The following is an 18,921-nucleotide window of genomic DNA, read 5'->3' on the forward strand; positions in this document are numbered from 1 at the left end:
ATGAAAAAGAGAAGAGAGAAAAGAAACGTGAAAGAGTTCTAAGGAATTGAAAAACGTTAGGAAAATAAAAGCATAAGGGAATACAATAATTCCCTTGAGGTATTTTAGTGTTTCCTAAATTCTAAACAAAAAAGGAAAATAATAATAATTACATAAGTTATCATTTAATTGAACGATCACGAGAAACGACGCAACGAACCCGCATGGAAGTAGCTGGGCGGAGAAACCAGCGGGCCCGCTGGTGGGTCGCTGGTTTTCGCGCCCAAGGGGAAGATTGGGCCATCATTTTGGGCTTCGGGCTAAGCGGATAGTCAAGCCATCTTGTTTATGTCATAACTCTTGTTCTATAATGCCTATAAGGACGTGTGACCTGTCGTTGGAAAGCTCTTGAAGTCTACTTTCTAGGACAATAAAAATCGCCTCATTCCGACATGTAGAACTTGAGATATCATTAAAAGAGTGAACGCTTGTCCGTTTTGATGCTTAGAAAAATAGCGTTTAGCTTCGTTGTTGACTCAAAATTATCCCTAGAGATATGCAATGATCCTCGAGTCAACATTCCATCCGTTCATCATCCAAATCAACTCATAACACTCCGAAAGCATCCAAATGACCGTATAATCACCTGAAACATTAAGAAAACACAAACGGGGCGTAATAAAGTACGACAACGATAACTTATGCAAATGTGATCCTAAATGCAACTAAAATGATATAAATGCCTAATAATGCAACCTAAATGCGCCTAAAATACCCTATACAAATATGACTCATCAGTGTCTACACACTCCATCAAAGGGAGAAACAAAACCTACAAAAATCAAGCAAACTTAGTTAACATACAAAATGCAATAAGAGGTCCAATACTTCTTAGAATACAATCGTACTTCCCTAATAGGTGTGGTCCGCAAAGCCTTGCAGAACGAGTGCATAGAAATGGTAGTGTGGGCGCTCCATTCCATGAAGCAGCAAACGGTAAGCCGCACCATAAGGGCGAGCAGGCACCAAGCCAGGGAAATGCTCATACGCCCAAATTTGTCAAAAACGAGGAACAAGTCAACCCTGTGAATCAAAATACAAAATGCAAAGTCAAAAGGAGTCGTAACCTCCAACACCCTCCACAAAGCAGCCATACTAGTAGGGTCTGTCAAAGCAGTACTCGAGACATTCTTCATCTCATACAAAAGGTGGTTGTATGCTAGACTACCCCAACTAAGTCCCGGGACCGATCTGAGATCCCTCAAAGGCTCCAAGTAGCATGATAGCACACTACTACTCCTTCCAGGAACAAGCATCTGGCAAACCAATACAAGCAAGAATAACCGAACCCTCTGCTCCGCCGTATCACTTAGCAGCTCGACACCAGGCAATATCTTGTTCAACGGACAAGAGTTATCGTCAGGTGGCAATCGTCTCGCAATGGGCCCAAGTAAAGTCAAGGCATAAACAGTGCCCCACTTCAAATCACCAAGCTGGACTTCCCTCTCAGAAAAAGGAAATCATGTAATCATAGCAAAGTCAAAGGGAGTGATCATGATCTCCCCCCACGCATGTGGAACATACAAGTTGTAATACCTTGTATTTTTTCGTAATTTATAAGATATATTTTATTGTATTTATAAAGATTTGCACTAGACCTTCCGTCTAAGCATTGCATTTGTTGGTTTTACCGTGGGTCAACAACTTTGCCATCTTATTAACAAAAAATGAGCCTAACTGAGTAAAGCTGAAATCTAACTTGGAACGAACACGATTTAATTTAATTTTACCAACTTTTAACTCAAGCTCGTACTTGCCTCGAACTTAAAAACTAGTTTGAGGCATTGAGCTTGACTTTTAAAACAATTTTGAGTTTGAATCAAACTCGAGCTCGACTAGGGAAAACATGTTCGGCTCTAAGCGTAAAATACCAATATTGTTGTTACTTGACTCTATAATATCTATTGATTTTGGTAATTCGTGTTAAAATTGTCATATACTAATATTGTTGTTACTTGGCTCCATAATATTAATTGATTTTGATAACTCGTGTCAAAATTGCCATTTAATTACATTATCTACGGCTTGAGGTGAAATACCAAGCTCAAACTTGACTAGTTTATCAAACAAACCAAACTCAATCCAAATTTTAACGAACGGATACCAAAAGAAGTAGCCATGTATTATAAAGGTTTTTTCTTTTTAACCCCCTTCTTGACATGAGAAATTAGTGACATAATCCCCGCTTCACCAATATTGACCTTACGCCTTACCCAAATCCCCTACTTCAGAAAATTATCTCAAACTCATACTCCACCTTCATCTTCATCTTCATCTTCATCTTCATCCTTTAAACTTCCGACACTACCTTCTCATATAGTACAAGATTAATCAATAAATCATCTTCAAATTCAGATATTTTATAAATAATTAGCCATAATTCAAAATGTCAAAAAAAGGAGTTGGGCTTCAAAAAGATGCACCATGGAGAGCTTCTCAAGGGAAACCCATTCCCAAAATACACCTTTCCCCTGTTCTTCGCATTCCCCAAAACCCCTTTTCCAATTACGCTCTTTCCATTATGAAGGTATCTTAATCTTCTATGGCTTTTTGTATTTAATTGTTTTAGTAATTTTGGTTACTGGGGTTATTTGTTTGAATTTTATTTAATTTCTAATAATTTTAGTTTAGTTTTTGTAATTTGATGAGAATTTTGCAGGATCCAAATCCAGTGGGAAATGGGTTAGCAGTGGATGCTGTATTGGAGGCAGCAGGACCAGATTGCATTGTTCCTGGTCAAGCAACACCTGTTAAATTGCTTGGTTTGAAGGTGCTTTTTCTTTTTAACTTGGTTTTGTGTACTTTCATTAATTAGCTGTTTATTTCAGTAATTTTTCACGGTGCCCGGTAAATGGCTTTGATAAATGCTCAAAACATATCAAGATTTTGCGACTATATTAAACAAAATAGGAACTATGTAGACTGTATATGAAATCGCTTCAACTTCATATTTCGAATTGGTATTATCACGAAATGGCAACTTGATATAAGCTCGATGTTTGTAGTTACTCATATACGATATTAGATGAACTATATGTAGCCTTTTGGCTGTTTGATTGAACCACCGTTTTGTTTTATGCACAAAGTATGGAGTTATGGGAGAATCTCCTTCCCTAGATTGATGTGTGGTACTATCTTCTTATACTGGGATTAGTTGGTATCTTTAGGGAATTAATTGTGTCCCGTTTGATTGGCATATGGCTTCAAAAGGATGAATAATGCTAAGAAAAAAATCACCAAGATATTTTGAGGTTTTGTCTAATTGGAGGATTAATAACGTTTGAAATACATTTGCCTATTATTCTATACAACCTTTGATAGGGGATTAGAAGAATTTTAACGGAAAGGTACACTTTTAGAGATGCAAGTCGTTGAGACTTTAGAGTTTCAGGGGAAACTCCAGATGGAAAATACCTTGTTTGGAAGTTTAAGTAGGGTCTCTTGGAAGTGGGAAGATAATGTGAAGACCGAGGAGAGTACATACATGAAGTGGCATCAATTTTATTCAAGTGTATCTTTGTGGTTTATAACTTTGTACATTGAATTTGACACTTATAACGTTCTTTTCCTCCTCTTATCCACATCACTTAACTGAAGTTAATTTTTGTAAGGTTATTTAATATGAAATAGTTGGATGGAGCTTTTGTCTCACATTTGTTTCGAGCTTGTGTCTTTGCTGATACACTCACTTATCTGAACTTATTTTTCCTGAAAATACGTTTGTTGGTTTTTGGTGGAAAAAACTTATTTGCGTGTTAAATTGTCTTAGAAAACTTACCCTTTTTTATAAGAAAAAGAACTTATTTTTGCTGAATTTATCTGAAATTATTTTGTGTGAACTTATTCAAACTTATTTTTTCTGAAGTCAAAATAAGTTAAATAAATTGAAACTATCAGATCCTTCCCCCCCCCCCCCCAAAAGCATCATACATTTTATCCCCTTTATATTTTTCATTTTTATTAAATCATCGTGTCTTTTCATTCTTACTTTTATCAGGGTACACCTGATTTTCACTTTATTTTTCCTAAACTTATCTTATTTTATCTTTACTTAACTGTACTTATTTAAACTTATCAAAACTTAACTGAACTTATTTGAACTTATCAAAACTTATTTTAGTTATAAATTTTATTTGTGTAGCCTTATATTTCATGGACTTATTTTATCTTAACTTAACTTAACTTATTTGAACTTATAAAGACTTATTCTAGTTATAAATTTACTTGTATAACCCTTATTTTTTCGGAACTTATCTTATCAAACTTATTTTTTTGAAATAAGTGAACATGACGTTTCATATTCAAATAATTTCAACTGAACAATTTGCATCAAACTCCATCCTTATCATCTGTTGTTTCTAACCTTTTTTTACCCATTCCTCCTCTCCTTAATAACTACATAGATAATTATGAGTAACTTTAAGTAAGAGAGAACCAGTGCATCGCATGGCTAAACACTAGTTTTGTTTTAAAACATGATGTTCCTAGACTTCCCACATGATGTATGTAATGGATGGTGCTCCACATAACAATTCAAGTGTTCTCATATTCGAAAATTGTGAATTAATTGTTTGCCTTCCATATCAACTGTTGCCACAGGTGGAGCTTAGTAAGCTTGTAAAATGTCTGCATTCAATTCTTAACACCTTCAATTGATTCTTTTGCAAAAGGTGATGAAATTGATGTTATGTGTTTTCCTGAGCCATCCCGCATTGTTTGCAAGTCTGATCATGTGTCAATCCAGCCACCCTTCCAGCATCCAGATTAACTTTTCTTTTTATATTTCAACCCTATAAATGAATAAGCACTGAGGAATTTGGTAATTATTCGAAATATATATCTTGAATCCTGGTTTAGAGCTTTTCTAATTGCTGCATATGTCAAGGATGTGTTGCATTTTCCCCTTGGCTGTGTTGAATTCTGAAGTTCGAAACTGAGCGTGTTGGACTCTTTCTTTTATACGATCTGTTACATGCATCCAGTCTTGGAGGGACCAATTAAGCTCTATTGTATTTTGCTTCTTCTCTTGCAAGCCTCCTTTGATACTATTTCCATTTGCCCAAGCTGCCCATAATGACTCTGAACCTTTCTTTTTCCCATGCAAATTTTGCCTCGGAAGGCCTTGTTTCAAGCCGGCATTTCTATATTTCCTTGGTCTCCCTCCTTCCTGGGCATAGTTACATCTCTCCAGGTAGTCTAAGGCACTGTTTGGCCAAGCTTCTATAAACTGACTTATGTTTCCTAGAAGTAGTTTTCCAGAAACTGTTCTGGAGAAATGCTTTTGAGAAACAAGAGTGTTTAGCCAGAAAAATGTAGAAGCACTTCTAAGAAATAGAATTAGTTTTACATTGTTTGGCCCATTTTGTACTATATTTAACCTTGGCCTATTTAAGAACTCTCATCTCATCTCACCTATAATTCATCCTTTACGTGTCATATTTCAAAGATGGCCAACAATGAACAATGTTATGGCATCAAATTGAAAAGAATAATTGACAGCTAGCAATCCATTATCTCCAATTTACTAATATTAGTTTACAAAGTCCATGAGAATTAAAGGGAGTGATGCCCATGATCAGTGCAAAATCAATACTACCGAGGAAAAACAAGCAACCTCCACCTTCGCTGCAGCTCACATCCACCACCACAAAACGTCTGACCGACCACCAATATTTGGCCAAAAACAGTCAATAACACTTCATTTGGAATAAAATATTTTCTCTCATATCTCTTGCTCATTTTCTCTCTCCACTGGTGGTGGATATCTTTTCTGCTTCTCCATGCTCCATCATATCATTTTTGGCGTTGTATTTTTCCGGCGAGAAACCGACGTCAATTTTCTGGTGGAAAGTGTTCGGTCACTAAGGTGAAGGGTTGAGAAGATGATATGGTACCAGAATACCAAGTCCAATGAGGGGAGAGATAGAAGTGAGAGTGTTTTTAGATGGGACATGGAGGGACATTATTGTGAAGATGAGGGTTTAATTGTCCAATAAAAAGTTTCATTAAAGGAAGAAAATGGCTCCCCGTGAAACAGTTTGTAGAAGCTCCAAATTGGAGCTTCTCCTTTTCTTCTTTCCAAGAAGCTCTTTTGGGCTTCTACAAAAAGTTTTTCTCCTTCTTGAAAACCCTTGTTTGGCCAAAGAAGTGCTTCTATAGTTGAGAAAAACTTTCAGAAGCTTGGCCAAATAACACCCAAGTCCCGGTCTATGTTTATTTTTTTATAAAACCAATTTCAGATGCTAAGCTTTGCCTAAATCTGAATTTCTATTTTTCTCCTCCCACCCCCCCTCCTCTCCCCCAGACTGGATTCTGGCAGAAGTGCAAGAAATTAGGGCTACATCATCTGCTATCCTTAATGTAAAAGGGTTGCTGGAACAAAATGACACCTAATATCATCTAATTGCTTCTTTAACATCAGACTTGAATAATGCTCACCTTAATTAGAAAATATTAAACTTCCACAAGTATAGCATGGGTCAACTTGAGTTTTTTACATCCATTAATGAAATTCAAAGTGTTAGAATCCAACCTTCATTTCTTTGTACTTTCTTACCTAATGCTTTATAGGAATTTTCTTTTAAAATTTCTAGGCTTGAGATAAGATTATTATGTTTGTGTCAATCCAGTGCTCACTAGAAGTTTTTAGCTAATTCAAAATAAACCTCTATGAGGAGTATGAACCAATACTCTTCACCAGAAGTTGTCTTGCTTAATTACTAGTGTCGTTGTAAGCATTTATTGATATTGTGTTGTCTCTCGTTCTTAAGCTTTCCAGACTCAACAAAGGTTGTGTTTGGTTGTTAGAGGATTTGTAAAAAAAATAGAGGATTTAGCCAATTTAGAGGTTTGACCAGTCCAATCCTCTAATCCAGGTGTTTGGAAGTGAGCAGATTGAAATAAAGGATTGGGATGAATCCTCTAATTCCAAAAAAGTTGCTCCATGCAACTTTTTCAATTAGAGAATTGTATTGGGTTCAACTAGAGGATTGTATTGGGTAAACTAAAAAGACAATTTAGTCCTCACGTTTGCAAAATTACACCCATATAAAATTATAAATCATGCCCACACATTTGTCATTGGATTCACCTATTCATAACAGAAATATGGTTGATATATTTTTTCTTTCGCTTTAGCTACTTAACATTACTACTTTGCTTACTTGTTTTATTTTTATTTTTATTTAACTAGATATTTTTTTAAATAGATGATGTATAATATAATTTTAAATTTTTTTTTTAAAAAATTAAATATATGAATTAACGTAAAATTTATATATATTTTTTTAATCATTACTATTTTGCAAATTAAACATTTAATAATTTATTTCGTAAAAGTTGTTGGTGGGATTAATAAATTGTCAATTTTATATAAATGTTGTTTAATTGTTTTCATGTTGGTATATTGTATAACGTAAAAATTTAATATTTTTTTTAATCATTCCTATTTTGCAATTTAATAATTTATTTCGTCAAAGTTGTTAGTGGGATTAATAAATTGTCAATTTTATATAAATGTTGTTTAATTGTTTTCATGTTGGTATATTGTATTCCCATAAAAATCTAACCATACATTTACATATTTTTAACAATTACTAATTCTCTATAATTAAATAAGTTAATGTCCTTATTGGTAATTTTACACAATTAAACATCTATTATATATCAGCTATTTACCAAATACTTATATATAACCAGCTCATACAATCAGCTAGTCAAACAAGCTAATACCTAATACCAACAGATAGTCAAAGCTGCTAATAAAATGCACTACAACTAACGGCTAACCGCTAGTTGCCAAACAGGTCCAAAGTCTCCTCGAACACATAAACTCTCATCGTCGGTCCCACTTGTGACTATGGAATTAAAACTCGGCCGTTTCGTTACGTAACGGCCGTTCTGTAACCTATTTTGGATTTGCCGTTCCGCGAAAGCCCGTTACGTTACGGTTTAACAAAAATCACGTCTTTCTCTCCGCGTCGTCTGTTACGTAACGGCGACACGCCGCGTTAGATGCTTTTTTCTCCGTTACACCGTTCTTTTACATAAATTCATCAAAAATATTTTTTTAATTAGTTATGTAGTTTATAAAACATGATATTTCGAGTGCTTATTTGTTCATAGAATATAATACTCACTCGTATTATGATAGATTTGGTTGTATTGTGTTGATATAATACTTTTTAGACTAAAAATGTATTAATTAGGCTTAGAAATGTTATGTGGTTTTTTTCGAAATATTCACACCGCGTTAGCCGGGATCCGTTCTATTCTTCCGTTACAAGCGATTTCCGCGACGTGACCGTTACCGCGAACGCGACCGCATCCGCGTTTTTTTTCTATGGTTGTGCGCAAACAAGTGCCCGGTCGACGTTCGCATCCCTCTCTTGTTGCCAAAAGACAAGAGTGTCCTTTTCAGAAACCTTTGCTCGCTCGTGATTCACGAGCCCTTCGACTTCGTTTCACACAAGGTTTACGCCCTTACCGCCCAATAGGTAAGAGCGCGCCCCACAATATAGTGTCCACATTCAGACCGTGACACAAAGCCTGGGTTTTCTAATGCTTCTTTGAAAGTTCTTGAGAGGTGACATTGGGTCTTGTGGATAAAAATGCGCTTCAGGTGCAACTCCGCGCAAGAACTGAAGAAAACATGGGTCATCCATCCTTTTTGGTCTAGGTGATATCTAAGCGCACAATTTTTTTTCTTTTTCACAAATTTTTATACTTTTTATGTGTTGCATCTCACTTCGATGAGGTGCGCTTAAAGCGCAGGGAAATCGCTATCTTCATGGTGTAACTTGAGCCTTTTTATGCTCTGCTTAGGTCTCCCTGCTCCTTGTAAATACCTTTCCATTATTTTGTTAACGAAGTTTAAGGAATTTGTCGGATCTGACACAAAGCATGACCCATGTTACAAAACACTCAAGGTAGTTAAGGCCTCGGTACGTCTTCAAGAATTTCACAGCTAACGGAACAGTTAGGCTCTCCTTTAAGTGCACAGGAAGGATGTTCTTCACAAAAAGCACTCTGGGAAGCATCTACTAGATTTGGCAAGATAGCTTTTATAACAGTTGTATACAGAAAATCGTAGCACAAGAGGGTATGGATACTAGTCGAGAGATGTATACTAGTGATGTCAGCATATCACATCAGACTCCCATTATTATCGTTGAAGGTTAGGACGTCTGATGACTCTGATGCAATGAATCCCAAAGGAAAGCACCTCACTGGAATGTGATTTTCCTGCAATATCGGTTCGATACAGTATAGGAGTTCCAGTTCAAATAATTGGGCATCCAATTGCACGGCTAAGTGATGTCCAATTCTATCTTAAGCCTTCTTTCTCATCTCATTTTCTATTGCTGCTTATCGGTCTACTCAATATTTTTCATAAGGTCTGTTTGGTGAGAGAACCTGCCAAACTAATGCCGTCCTTCATTTCTTTAGTGGTCAACTTGCTGCAAGCGATCTTCTGTGCTCTGTCTGTGCTTTGTCCTTGCTACTGGAGTTGGTTCTTTTTTTTTGGTTTAAAGGGTCAGAAACATAGAAAGCATAAATTAAAACAAATCAAAGGAGGTTAGTGGATATCAAAAGTGCTTACATTCACATTGTTTCCCAGGACATGCCCTGGTTCAGATCACCAAAAGTAAGAGTGTTCCCTTGCAAATGAACAAACAAGGTTCAGTTTAAGACATTACACCATTACAACAGGAAAAGGGGTCTCCAAATCTCCAATTAACTCATGCATATGATGCTGCACCCTTCTCTATCCTTCATCTTCGTAGCTGCTTTATCTGGCTCCAGATCTTCATCCCTCTCCAAATGGACCAGTTGTCCCTGGCTCCCTAGGTAAGTCCTGCATGTAAGATACAAGGTTACATATCTATCTTGTATCTTACTATTCCCGTTGATCCCATCAACTGTAAGTCTGCAACTTTTGAATCAGAGAAGATTGTGAAATTGTGCCAGCCTTTGGTAGCAGCCCATTGAATAGCATGTCTGATTCCTAGAATTTCTGCAGTGTTAGAATCTGGACTGAGTGTTTTCATACCAAACCCTGCTATGCATTTTCCTTTTCTATCCTTGCATACCCCAGTAAGACCAGCTATGAAAGAAATAGCGGAGGAGGTATCAACAAATATATTGGTAGAAGGTCAGGTTGTATTTAAACTATTTATCAGGTAGATTATTGTTTTGGCCTTATGGGTGGTTTTTGTGAATGTGTGAGGATGTAATTCTGGGATTGAGCTTTTGATGTTAGTAGGTAGTGAGGTAGGGAAATGCTGTTTCTATCGAAGACCCATTTATTTCTTCTTAGCCATATTTTCTACTGGAGTTAGTTTATTGATCTGTTTTCCAGCTTTCCCATGAGAGTTCTTAACTTCATTTCTGCCATATGTTCAGGTGTGGCCTATAGAAGTTGACTTGAAGTTCATGGAGCCAGTTGGGCGGGAACTCAAGAATATCGGGAAGGTAAAATTCTGCAACATTCTTTCATTTCTTATTATTTCAACGTTTATTTTGTGATGATGTTTATTATAGACTAAAGAACTTGTTTAAATGGAAAATTTTGAAGTTCGTTGTCGTGTAGTATTTGTAAGATCTGTAATAACTACATCCAGAATCCTGTCAAAGCATATATTAAGTATTATGAAGTGGCTCAGTTCCTATTCTATATCTCTGTGAATTGAAAGTACTACAGGAGCCTGGTAGTTAAGAATAATGTATTCTAGGGGGGAAACATATTGTTCAATTTCTCTCAAAGTTATTTGCACTGCGGTTGTACTTTTCAGTTTTCATGGTCTGCTGAGTTGTAAAATTGTTGGAGGTGACTGCTGATTCGTTGAGTTGATTCATTGCACCATCCTGGAAACATGGTCTCATATTCTTGTGAGTCTGGATTCTGGAGCACTTTGCTAAGGGATAAATATGTCCCCTCGTTTCAAAATATTTCTTGGACCTCTATTCTTTTAAGGAAAAATTAACATAAATTAATCCCAACTTTCACTCGTCTTCTAAAAATAATCCTAACTTTGGATTATTTTTGAATAATCTCAACTTTCGGGTATATCTTGTTAAAATAATCCAAACTATCAATTTGCCTATGTACAAGAGACCCAAAATGGTTTAGTAATGACAAAGAACAAAAGACTTCGGATTATTTTGAGAAGGTAAGCCCAAAAGTTTGGATTATTCTAAAATAATCCAAAGTTGAGATTATTTTGAGAAGATGAGTGAAAGTTGGGATTATTCATGTCAACTTTTCCTTCTTTTAATGCCATGTAGTGGAAAAAAGGATAGGGATGTTCTGCACAGCACTCATATGTGGCTTCACTCGTTGCTGTTGATGGATTGACTGTAGTCCAAAAGACTTGTATTGTTGTTCCCAATTAAGGGTCAAGAGTGGAGCATCCATTTGCAGAGTGTTTAGCATGATGACTATCCTCTTCAGAAAAAAAAAATCTTGAGTAAAAAACATTGTGATTATTTTGATTTGAAGATATTGCTACTCTGCTGACAAAAAATAAAAAATTGTGGAAATTAAAATTATTTTGGGGTAGAGGGAGTATTACCTAATTACATAAAACCAAAAAAAACACTCTCTACAAGAACAATGGAGGTGCCGGAATTGCTGAAGCTTAAACTACCGAAGTACCAAGTGATAAAGCTTATGGGGCATACCATGAAATTGTGGGAGAGAGTGATAGAGCATATATTGAGGAAATGTATAAGCATTCAGAGAACCGGTTTGGGTTTATGTCGTGATGATTTACGGATGTAAACACACATTTGATAAAGGAAAATGATGGAATATTATAGGAAGAGGGAAAAGGATCTACAAATGATTTTAATTGATCTGGAGAGGGCTTATGACAAGGTGCTGAGAGATGTGATTTGATGGGTAATGACAAAGAAGTTACCACACGTAAATATATTGAGTTAGGGACTTAGGGATACCCACATATGTATCGAGATGTGAAAACAAATGTACTGAATTATGAAGGATTACAAATTATTTCCTGTCGCTGCTTTGGGTTGTTTGTATTTGCAGCGGTATTAAATGAGACACCATGATAAATGTTGTTTGTTGATGATGGTATTGTATTCTTGGACAAGAATGGAGTTGTGGATACTGCTAAATTAGAGCAAAGGAGGCAAAAGTTAGAATCTTGGGGGTTTTGAAGTAGGAGTAAATTTGGGAATATGGAGTGCGTATTTAGTAATAGGAAGGAGTCCAACGAAGATGTAGTGCCTTGGGTCAATCAGAAAAAGGAATGGAGATTGACAAAGTGTAAAGAATCAGCTGGCCACAACAGATAAATAAGATAGACACAGCAAATAAGAGAAGAACAAGAAGATTTTGATAAATGAATACTCAAGAACGGATTACAAAAGTAGTAGCTTGAGGCTACAAATCTCCAAGTCAGTAGCTTTAGGCTACAAGTCTCTATTCCTAACACCAAAATTCCATGCCTTTCTTTTTCCTCTCTTCTTCTATTTATGCACTAGGGTTGTCCACTACAGTGCCTTTAATTAATGTGCTCCTGCTCTTCTTTGTCTTCTAGTTGGTTAAAGGCTCTTCTCACCAACCCCTGCTAGACTTGTGGTGTTGATGTGGGTGTTTACACCTACTTCTTGCATCTGTTGTAACGACAGTACAGTGCTCAGTGCTCAGTGCTCAGTGCTCAGTGCTCTGGTGGTCCATGACACTTGATTCATTACAAAAGATCTGACTCTCAGATGGAGAGTAGAGTAGAAGACAGAGGATTGTTTCACCATGGTGTAGGTTTAAACTTAAAAGAGTAATCTACAGGACGACATGCACCTATTAGGACAGCTATTAGATCAGAGTTACAATACGTTATGCGTCAGAATGTTGGGCATAGAGGAAGGATCATATTAGAAAGATGAGTGTAGCAGAGATGCGTATGTTGAGATAGTGTGTGGGAATCAAGATATTTGAAGGGAAGTTGGAATTGCGGATATTATTAGGGGCAACTGATTACATGTGTATGGACATGTGAGACAGCTTGATTTAACAGATTTTCATGATTATTTCTTTTCAGCTGCTGTATATTTCAGATCCGTTTGATATGTATCAGATAATTCCAGTCACTCTAGCATTTAGAAACAGCCAAACAGCTGCTGTATATTTCAGATCTGTTTGGTACAACACGCGATACACATGTAACGTTGCGAACTGTATTGCATTGAATTGTTAGTGAAAATACCATTATTGGTGTTCTTTTATGTTTTTATTTAAAGGTATTTTTTTTCATGCTATTGGCTGAAACTTTTGTTGGTTGATGGCCTGTGTATGCAGTTTATGGATTCAGCAGTGGATTTGATGAACAAGTCATTCATTGATCGTTAATAAATTATATTACATTGAGAAATAAGAATTATTGCGGTGGTCCTCATCTTATTGGCATGCCTATTATTCAAATTGGATCCTGGGTGGTTACAAAAGATGCCGATAATTTATCAGGTATACATAATACATGGAAGAGGCTTTTGTTTCATAGCAGAGTAGTTGCTTTTGTTATTTGTGTCGTCTGTCATGGAATTTTCTTAGCATTCTGTGACGTAAATGTAATATGCTACTATTTGAGTTAAGATGGAGTATTGTGTTGTTGATTACGCTTTGTGTCTGGAACGAAATTTCTTAGCATTTGTGACATACTTGAATGGATGCCGCTAATGCAGGTTTGTGCTCCTAAAGTCACCATTTTTGTTGTTGTTGAAGCCACTTAATAAATTTGTTGTATAAATGACTACATTAGTAGTAGTAATGAAAGTTATGTCGAGTGACCTTCGTGTGGTCTGTTCCCCTCAGCTCCTTTGTTCATCGTTGTCTCTGAATTCAGCCGTTCAGATTTGTGGGAGAGCTCTGTAGCCCGAGTCTTTCGTATTTGACACACATGACCATTCTGATATTTTATACTCCGACTTGGAGCCTTATTGGCTAGTTTACTAAGCACATTACTCAATTATATGGTCATTAAAATAGAAGCTTTCATAAGTTTGTTTGATGAGGGTTTCTTAATGAAAATAATCGTCTTTAAAAAAACCTCATAAAAGTAATGTTAAAAACAATATAAAAGCTAGTAGAATTTGAGCTGTAAAATGTGATCCGATCTGACTGTAATTTGATCTACGCATTCGATCCCTAAGGATACAATAAGTCAATATCTATGCACAAATCATTATATGATACGGAGTATGACCTAAACCAATTTTGGTTGTCATTGAGGTGCAAATTTGATAGTGAGATCCTTGCTACAACGACCCAATGGCTTTATAAACTATAAAGGGGGTGTTTGGTCAAATACAACCCTTCCTTTTTGGTCTTTAAAAGTGTATTGGTGGTGAGTCAAGTCTCAAGTGACTGACTACCAAGTACAAAACAAGGGCGGCTGTCTGAAAACCAATCATGGGGTTCCATTCGTGAACTATGGAGGAAGAGTATACAGTGAGCATGGTACACCTAAAAAACAAACGTACACATGCAAATAAATATGATATTGTGACAAAAGAACACTGTGATATATTATTTCACTTTTTTATTATAAAAATTAATCTATTATTTCAATTTTATTATAAAGTATAAATAATAAATATATTCTTATTAATATTTTTTTCACGTCAAGTAATACAAAGTATTGTCTTAGCTACTCCATTCATACTTATTTAAGGGACACACTTGACCGGACACTGGTATTAAGATGAAAAATTGAATGAAATAAAATAATAAAGTAAATAGGGTTGGGTAGTTATTTTAATAAGTAAACAAGTGGGGACCATGTCTTTTTGGGGGGCGGGTTTCTGAAATTATTTGTTTAATAGGATAGTGGATCATAGAGTAAATTTGATGGTGGGGTTAATAAGTTACTAAACATGACAAGTGTATCACTTAAATAAATACAGCCGGAAAAGACAAGTGTATCCCTTAAATAAATACGGAGGGAGTATGTACATGTGTTATTAAGTGTTCTATGCTCACTATGCATCATGATCCACTATCTAAATTGCGTAAAATAAAAGTGTATCCTAAATACTTGGACATAAAAGTAGAAGAATAGTTGGAAATTTGAGGTTTCTTTCTTATCCGGCGTATATATGAGGAGAGACACTAAAATAAGGTGAAAGCGATAAGTGTATTGTAGTAGGAAGCGTAGCATTTAGGAGTTTTTGTCCGCCTAAGTCATCATATTTATCCATTCCAGATGATTCTTGAATAAAGAGATGATGGAAGCACACAAGATAGACTGATATTTGTGATTCGGTATTAGCTCTTCAAATCTCCAGTGGTTCACTCTTTGGCTATTATCCTATATTATCTGATTTTTGTTTCTTACACTTTTGATTTCTTATGTTAGTATTAAACAAATTGGTCTAAAGTTTCAAGTGGACAACCAAATATACGCAATCTTTTCAATCTTAACTACGGTGCTTATATCACTTAATTAAGGAACTAAGTAGACGAAACATCGCAAATTATCATAAAATTAGTATTGCTAATTAATTAAAAAGCGACGACGATGATGTAACAAAGAGGCTGATCGATGTTGTAAAGTTAATGCAATAATCCTTGGCCCATACTCCCAATGTAAAGAATTGAATGATAAACACACGAGTTCAAATAGAGGCAACTGGGTATTGATAATAATTTGGGTGTTTTTCCACCTAGCTATTTAATTATGCATTGTTGCTAGGTAATCACTATTTTTTGTATGTATAAATAGAGTCGTAGGTGAGCACATGAATCGATCTCCAAATTAAATTCCGCAATTACGATTCGATCACAAAGTGGTGTTATTGTTGTTTGATACTACTAGTTAGCTGCTATTGATATAAATAAATAAATAAATATGATGAGAATAGAAAACGTACGTAAGGGACCTTGGTATGAAGAGGAAGATGAGAGGCTTAAAACTTTTGTGGCGGTTTTGGGTGCACGACGATGGGATACAGTAGCTAAGATATCAGGTAATTAATGATAACTATTAACTACTACTAGTACGTATATATATTAATTATATATGTGCATGAATATTTATATCATAGACGGACATTTATATTGAATCATATGTGAAATTGTAGGGTTAAGGAGGAGTGGAAAGAGCTGCAGGTTAAGATGGTTGAATTATCTTAGACCTTGTCTAAAGCATGGTTGTATCACTCCACAAGAACACCAACTTATACTTAAATTACATGACAAATGGGGTAACAAGTAAGTTTTCCGATCCATGCATGCATGTTTTACGTACTTGTTACAATATCCCATATATATATATATATATATACATATACATATATATTGAATCTTGTTTTGTGATATATAAATATAGATGGGCTAAGATTGCTCGAAGATTACCGGGAAGAACAGATAATGAGGTTAAGAACTACTGGAGAAGTCATCTTAGAAAGGAAGAGCAAATGCAAAATTCATTGTTGGAATTGCACCACCCAACATCAACATCAACATCAACATCAACATCAACATCAACATCATCATCATCACCATCATCATCATCATCATCATCCCCTGCATCTAACATTTCTTTCGTACAAACATCTTCTTCAAATGATCATACCACCATGCCCAACAATTATTCTAATCAACAAAAAGTCGATACGATCACTCCAGAAATATATAGTGATGACAGTATTTTTGAAGCCGGACGTCTATCAGATTCTATCAACTCACCTTATGAAAACCGGCTATCGGATTGGATGAATATGCTGTCAGAGGATCTAACTTATAACGATAACTACAGTACAGGCTGTTGGGAAATTAGTAATGGTTCACCAGATTTATGTTTAGATTATCCAATCACCTGGTGTATTGAATATGCTACTGTTGCATGGGATACCAATTGGGATATGGATTTGTTCAATATAAATTTATAAAACCTTTTGGTTTGCTAGCTTAATTTTTAGAAGATCAGACCCTTGACCTGGTCCCTTGAACAAAACTCATGTTGTGCATATATATATTAACAACATGAGTAATGAGTTTATCATCATCAAAACTAAGAATATGCACAACCCACATTAATTGTAGACTGAAGAATAAGGTAGGACTAAATACGCACAAACTAATTAATTAACCTACTAATTAAATAAGCCTAGTTGAACAATAACAAACATTCATTTTCCTAAACTTTCTACTTAGTATAATTTTACATGTTAGGAATAGTACGAGATAACAATCTAGATAAAAAACATACAATATAAATAACGTGGTATGCCCACGTCCCAACTTGCATTATTAATCAAAACCGTTATTATAATACAATCAATCAACTTCACTTGCTCAAGTTCCGAATTTCAAGCATGTAAAAACATAATTGTATATAAACGCCTATTTTTAATTACTGTATTAGGAAACACAATATTAATAGAATGTTGCAATTTATGAAAAAACCAATATACTAACAAATCTATCACTAAAATAAATCTCGTGAAATAGGAATACAATAACATATAATATATCTCAGCTCCAAAAAAAATATCTAGTAAATTCGATCCAAAACCGGAAGCCATCGCCATATTGGGTTTAATATTAACAATTCTTCCCATTCAACCCAATATGCTTCCACAATCGATTTAACGGTCACCGTCGTCCATCCGACAATGCCTCCCCTCGAACAAGAACATCTACATCTAACCCAATTAGATTTCTTTTGTTCTTCCAACCTTTGAGTATCATCGAACCCTTTTTAGTGACTTTCAAACTATTGTTGTTCACCATAACAGTATAACCTAAACCATCTAATCTACCCAATGAAATTAGATTCCGTTCTAACTTTGGTACGTACCTCACTTCAGCTAACATCCGAACACGGCCATTGCAAAGTTTTACCGCAACCTCACCAATGCTATCAACTTTTACCTTCTTACCATCCGATAAAGTAACCATCTTCCCTTCACATTATTCATAGGATGAGAACCATTCCCTCCTAGCACATATGTGATGAGAATTTTCCGAGTCAAGCACCCAACCGTCATTTGGCCTCTTATCTTCTTGAACCAAAAGAGCATCACCAACATCATCATCATCTCCTTCCGCATACAAAACACGTCCCTTCTCACGAGGTTTTCTTCAACTCCTTCAAGTCTTCTTTTACTTTGGGACACATAGTTTGTATATGACCCTACTCGATCTCCACAATAGAAACACTTAATATTAGGGTTATGTTTCTTACCAAATTTCTTTCTCATGTCACGTGCATCTACCACGAAGGCTCCTCCATTTGATGAGTCACCCGATCCTTGCTTCATCAAATAATTTGCCCTGACTAAAAATTGATTGCCCAGACTATTATGATGACGCGTAGCCTACGTGGCGCCTATATGTACCAATTATGCTCAGGCTCGGGATCTCAAGCATGTAAAAACATAATGGTATATAAATCCCTATTTATATACCCAAACTTTCTAACTCTAGCCCTAGTATTAGGAAACACAATATTACTAGAATATTGCAATTTAGGAAAAACCAATATACTAACAAATCTATCCCTAAAATAAAACTCGTAAAATAGGAATACAATAACGCAATATATCTCATAATTTTTAAATTTTTTTTTCAATATTACATGCTATTTTGAAATGTACTTATTTTACTTATTCATTTATTTTAAACTTTATTTATTTTTTATTATCTCTTATAATATTTCTTCTATCAATGCCGACGATTCATGTTAGCCGACCCCAAATCATTTTGGAACTAATACTTTGTTGTTGTTGTTGTTCTAACCAATGTATTTGACCTGTTTAGTATTTTATGTTTTCTTTGAATGAGACATAAGGCCGGGCATTACAAATTATGAATTCACAATTTATATTTTCTTTGTACTGTAAGCGGCTTCGATC

At 35.5% G+C, this 18,921-nt stretch overlaps 2 protein-coding genes across 2 annotated transcripts; both read left to right on the forward strand.

Moving 5' to 3' along the window:
- The first annotated feature begins 2,189 nt into the window (after window positions 1-2,189).
- Window positions 2,190-13,851, forward strand: LOC110776523 (uncharacterized). Its single transcript, XM_021981080.2, has 4 exons — window positions 2,190-2,566; window positions 2,699-2,809; window positions 10,444-10,512; window positions 13,364-13,851. The coding sequence occupies exons 1-4, from the start codon at window positions 2,426-2,428 to the stop codon at window positions 13,412-13,414; spliced, it is 372 nt and encodes a 123-aa protein (XP_021836772.1). The 5' UTR covers window positions 2,190-2,425; the 3' UTR covers window positions 13,415-13,851.
- Window positions 13,852-15,911: 2,060 nt separating this feature from the next.
- Window positions 15,912-16,984, forward strand: LOC110776524 (MYB-like transcription factor EOBI; the record flags this gene model as incomplete). Its single annotated transcript, XM_021981082.2, has 3 exons — window positions 15,912-16,029; window positions 16,144-16,273; window positions 16,392-16,984. Coding segments are annotated over 3 exons (810 nt in total), but the record flags the coding sequence as incomplete, so codon positions are not given.
- Between the last annotated feature and the right edge of the window lie 1,937 nt (window positions 16,985-18,921).

Source organism: Spinacia oleracea, chromosome 5 (assembly GCF_020520425.1).
Source record: "Spinacia oleracea cultivar Varoflay chromosome 5, BTI_SOV_V1, whole genome shotgun sequence".
Classification (NCBI taxonomy): domain Eukaryota; kingdom Viridiplantae; phylum Streptophyta; class Magnoliopsida; order Caryophyllales; family Amaranthaceae; genus Spinacia; species Spinacia oleracea.

Coding starts and splice junctions, on each gene's coding strand:
- LOC110776523 (XM_021981080.2), top strand. CDS start 2,426: ATGTCAAAAAAAGGAGTTGGGCTTCAAAAAGATGCACCATGGAGAGCT. Junction 2,567..2,698: donor ACGCTCTTTCCATTATGAAG/GTATCTTAATCT, acceptor AGAATTTTGCAG/GATCCAAATCCAGTGGGAAA. Junction 10,513..13,363: donor AACTCAAGAATATCGGGAAG/GTAAAATTCTGC, acceptor CTGTGTATGCAG/TTTATGGATTCAGCAGTGGA.